This window comes from Alligator sinensis, unplaced genomic scaffold (genome assembly GCF_000455745.1).
Source record: "Alligator sinensis unplaced genomic scaffold, ASM45574v1 scaffold889_1, whole genome shotgun sequence".
Taxonomy (NCBI): Eukaryota; Metazoa; Chordata; order Crocodylia; family Alligatoridae; genus Alligator; species Alligator sinensis.
The window spans coordinates 1,112,498-1,117,566 of NW_005842361.1; the positions used below are offsets into that span (position 1 = coordinate 1,112,498).

The following is a 5,069-nucleotide window of genomic DNA, read 5'->3' on the forward strand; positions in this document are numbered from 1 at the left end:
GGCAGAAAGGGGAACTATGCACTCTTCTTCTTCGTTTTTTGCCAGAAATAAATGATCTAGTTTAGGTAGATAACCCTAGGAAAGGTTTAATGGTTGTGAATTTCATGTGTAGACAGACACCTGGATTAAGCCACCCTGTCCTTAGCATCTTCTGTTAACTGGGTTAGTTAGTCAGCTGATCGGGGGGAGTTGTCTCCATTCATAGCAGCTGATAAAATAAATTGTTGCCGACAAAAACTCATACCTCTCAGAACCAATTAGTCTTTAAAGTACCACCAATTAGTCTTTCAGTACTGACTTGCCTTCTGACTGCAGACTGATGCAGCTAATCACTACTAGGCTACAGGATACTTAAAAGATAGACTCTGCAACACTGAGGCCAAGTCCCTGAGTAATTCTAGTTTAAAGAATATCTGACTGATGAGAAATGTTTTGCTTCACCATGTATCAGCAGTTTGAAGCAAAACTTTAGGGAAATTATGTAGGCTTTATTTTTCCCACTCCCACCCCCAAACCTTTTGTTATGATTTGGTGGCAGGTCTCTGAATTCATACGAAGTTTACCAGGATGTGAAGAGCATGGCAAGGTGTTTAAGGATGAGGTGAGTCTGGTATAGCTTTTGTTTCGGAAAGTGTGATAGAAATGATTGCTTGCCTGCATTCCAAACTGATAGCATGTTACTTATCTACAGCCATAGGATTAAATGCTAAAACCCATCCTCAGACATGACTGCCACCAAGGTCAGCTGGCCCTTTGCCTGATGATAGACTCAAGAACCTTGGGTAAAAACAATTAAAATGATTGGAAAGTCTAAGGCCCATTTTCAAAAGTCACACCTATGTCCACCACTTAAACCCAGATCCAAATCACTTTGGTAGCAAAACAGGCCTTAGGTAGAATTTGAGCACCTAAATTAGAGGTCTCACGCATTGCTTTTTCTTCCATTGCTCTCAATACCTGGGATGCCTACAATCATTAGGCACTGCTGTTTTGGCCTGAAAAGGTCTCAGTGCCTAGGCTTAGGCTCCTGCAAGTGCTCAGGAGTGATCCGATTCATGCAGCTACATGCATAACTGCTATCTAAGCTCCAGTACAATCTAAATTGATCTGAAGAGGTGGCTAAATCCTCCAAGAATCCCAGTCCACTTGTTACCCACAGGGCATGCCTAGTTCAGACCAGCTGCATGGAGTGACAGTACAGGTGCAAAATCCATAGACACTCTTAGGTGGAAACACAGCCAGTAATGGTGGTGATTTTCCACATAATGGCCTACCAGTTAGAGCACTTGTCCAGGAAGTGGAAGAGAGCTGGGTTCTAAGCTCTTCCTCCTCAACCTCAGGGGATTCAACTTTACATCTTTCACCTGCTAGGAGAGTGCCTTACTCACCAAGTTAGAGCAGAGTCCACCCTCTATACCATCATTGGGAGGTGAAATATGAGCCATGCTGGGAGCAGGACTAGCAAGACGGAGCCTGATTCTGTAGCCCAGTGATGTGAACATTCCCACTGGGGAGGGACAGGGAATGCAGAGTCCTGGTCCCTGATGCCAGAGTTATTTCTGCTTTTTTTTTTTATTTAAAGACTGTCTAATGTAACAGTTCCAGAAGCTGGGATGATCTAGTTGGGGATGGTCCTGCTTTGAGCAGGGGGTTGGACTAGATGACCTCCTGAGGTCCCTTCCAACCCTAATTTTCTATGATCCCCTCCCTGCCTTCCTCACAGAGCTACAGAATTACATTTGCTTTTGCTTGCTTACTCTCATCTGGATATGTATTGTTCAGCGGACCCAGATTTGTACTTGTGGTTTCTGTGTAAGTTAGTCCTGCTTAGCCTGTCATCGGGGGATGGCAGAGTTTTAGGTACAGAAGGTTTCCATAGGGCTATTGAAATCCTTTTCTGTAGATTCTTTGTTCCTGTTAAACCTATTAAAATAGGTTGCCAGACTGTAGTCAGGTAATTTAATTTTTAAGGGCTAGTTTTGCCAAAGACTTACCACTACAAAACTCAGCATTGCACCAGTTAATATTGAGGTGCCATTTCACCATAGCCCTGATTTAGGTGTCTTGGTTTCCTTTATACAGCCTGTGGAAAGACAAGAACCAGAAAAGACCACAGAGTGAGAGGAGAGGTGCCTAAACTAGCCAATGGGAAATACTGACAAGAGGCATGTGCCTTAATGTGTACTCTCTCTGGGACTTGGGTCTCCCCTGGAGTTAGGTTCCTAAGCCTTTGCTTCAGAAGGTGTTGATTGTTTTTTATTTAACAGTTAAGTGGTTAAAAGAAGGGTCATATCAGCAAATGTGAGCATATCTCCACAAGCTAGCGATTGGGGTGCTCAGTTGGGTGTTCTAGTCCTGGTGCAAATTGAGATATTTTGTGTTACTCAGTGAATGAAATCCTAAAATAGTCATTGGAGCAGGGACTGGACCCACATCTCCCTGAGATGGGCTGAATGTCCTAACCCCTAGGCTGTGGAGTAAGGCTGACTCTTGTATGGGTTTCTCTTTCTCACTCCTGCTAAATTTATGGCCTGTGTACAAGCCTTCTCCTCCCTCTACCGCCATGCATTGTCAGAAGGATTTGAAGTGAGGATATGGACAGCTGTTACATTCATTCACAGCTACAAAATGTGAGCGTACAGGAGCACGAACAGTATATGGTGTTACAAACATGACCCAAGCACTACAGAGAACTTTGTGTTTAAAACAAGAACTCCTCTGTAGTGCTATGCTCTATGGCACTGCATGTAGCATCTGTTCAGTTATATGTAACACTACAGAGGTTGCTAAGACCCCCCAGCATCCCACAGAGCTCCAGTCTCCCTCCCTACCCCCTCCACAGTGGGATGGAGAAAGAAAGAGTTTGGCTTCCTGGTAGCTCATCCAGAAGTGTTGAGCTGTTCAAGAGCTGTAATAAAACCCTTCTGCCCCTGCTGTTGGATATAATTCTAAGTGACTTGAAAAATTACCCATGGCTCTTTGCTCCTGGGGGAAAAAGTCGTGTAGACCTCAATACAGAGGCCTGGTATGACTAGGCTGGTATTGTAACCCTTCGTGTCTGTATTTGTGCTGCCTTCTACAATTAACCTCCAATAGATTTGGCATTTCAGGAAAAAACCATGCATGAATTATGTGTACTAAAATAGTGAAGCTATAACATTTGGAGGAACATGGTTATCTATTATTTAATGCTGTAAAAAGCTTTATCTGTGTTCAAAGCCATTTTATCAAACCTTTTGGCACCTGGAGCCAAGTCTTTTTTAGCCCCCTGTGTTAAAACAGAGAAAGCAAGTTTTGATTTTATTTTTGTTGGTGTTGTTTGGGGTGGAAGGGCAGCATAAGACTTATATTTGGAAGAACAGTTAATTCAAGTTTAGTGACTAGGATGAAATCCAGCATCAGAGTACAGACAGTTTTGTAGAATTGATTTAACCCAAAGCAACAGGGGCAGATTTGCATACAGAGAAATATAAATTCAAGCTTCCACTTAAGCCTAGTCTGAAATAAATTGGCTTGCTGGGAATTTTATTTTATAGATTGTTAAATAGTTACATTATTACAGCATCAAGCCTATTAATAGCTGTCCTTGTGTTTCTTTTTAAAGCAAATTGATGGAGAAGCATTTCTGCTAATGACCCAAACAGACATAGTCAAAATAATGAGCATTAAACTGGGACCAGCCCTAAAAATCTTCAATTCCATTCTGATGTTCAAAGCCGCAGAGAAAAATTCACACAATGAACTCTGAAAGTAATGGAAAGTGTATACAAGCCAGCTTTCTCCACTGGAGCTTATGTTTTATTCAAAGCACAAAGTTTCACTAGAATTGTCAAGTAAGAACTCTTGGAATGGAAGAAAAATAAGCCAGTGCTGGTGGACTATTTAATATCTTTGAGAGCAACTACACCTGAATCCTTCTGGGAAGTGTTTGAGCCTTTAACAAGGTACTGTATAACACCCGAGTCAGCTAGTCTTATTTACCAAATTAATGGCACTATTTCTTGGACTGTTAGATAGGATTCCTACCTTTATTTTGGCATCTGGAAATCCTTCGCTGATTATTTATGCTATAATAAAATGAGGGAAATGGTAATATTTTCTAAGAACTCCTGAATTCTGTTTCACGTATCCATTTTTCTTTGCGGTAACTTTTACTTCATGCTGTCAAAACAAAACTGGTTAGCTAAAAATGAGGCTACAAGTAGCCAGTTCAGACTGTTGTGGCTAATGCAGGTTTTGTTTCATAGTTTAAAACACCACATTTATGCTATATAAATACCACTTTATGCTACAACATAGAAAACTTTCCAAAATTATGAAATTGTCTACCTGCTTGTAACAATTACATTGTTGAGGTTGAAATTCTAATGATTTTTGGATAAACTGAATGTTTTTACTTTTGCACGATTATAAAAATGTTACATGGGGGGGGGGGGTTTCCACCAGCATCTTTAATGTAAGTTACCGAAAGACCAGTATAGAGAAAGCTGCAACTGAGGAATAGCGTTTGACTTCACAGAATACCATTATTCATGCTGCACCATGGCACTCCAGGTTTCTTTTTTTTTTTAAACCTGGGAGCCCACAAGTATTATACAGCACATGGAGTAAAAAATTATGTGTGTGTGTGTGTGTGTGTGTGTGTGTATATATATATATATTTGAGGTAAGAATTTAAAACAAAAAGAAAACCTTTTCTATGTCTGTACTTTCTGATCTTCAGTACTTACTGCAATAATGAAAAAGAGGAGTACAAAGGCTCAGACTGCTCCCCAAGGTCTATGCTCAGTGCAAGGTGCTCATTTGCCTACCACTGGGGTATTACTTAGCCCTTCTTCCTAGCCTGAAGGTCACCCCAAGTTAGGAAATATATTTTAGGGTGCAAAGGAAAATGAAAGGAGGAAGAAAAGGAAAACTTGAGGAGCAAGGTGCATGACACTTGTTAGTTCAGGCACCAATTCCTATAGTGGGTAATTAAGTAAGACACCCTTCTTTCTTGAAGGATTGTTAGAAGCATTTGATTAAGGGAAGGTGTTGCACTCTGTTTATAAAAAAGGATATAGAACAAG

At 40.9% G+C, this 5,069-nt stretch overlaps 1 protein-coding gene across 1 annotated transcript in view; it reads left to right on the forward strand.

The window, feature by feature from the left end:
* The window catches only part of L3MBTL3 (L3MBTL3, histone methyl-lysine binding protein), a 167,974-nt gene extending 163,307 nt beyond the window's left edge, over positions 1–4,667 (forward strand). Inside the window, 2 exon segments of the mRNA XM_014522505.2 lie at positions 539–601; positions 3,605–4,667. Coding sequence (XP_014377991.1) covers positions 539–601; positions 3,605–3,748 — 207 coding nt within the window. The 3' untranslated portion in view covers positions 3,749–4,667.
* The last annotated feature ends 402 nt before the right edge of the window (positions 4,668–5,069 follow it).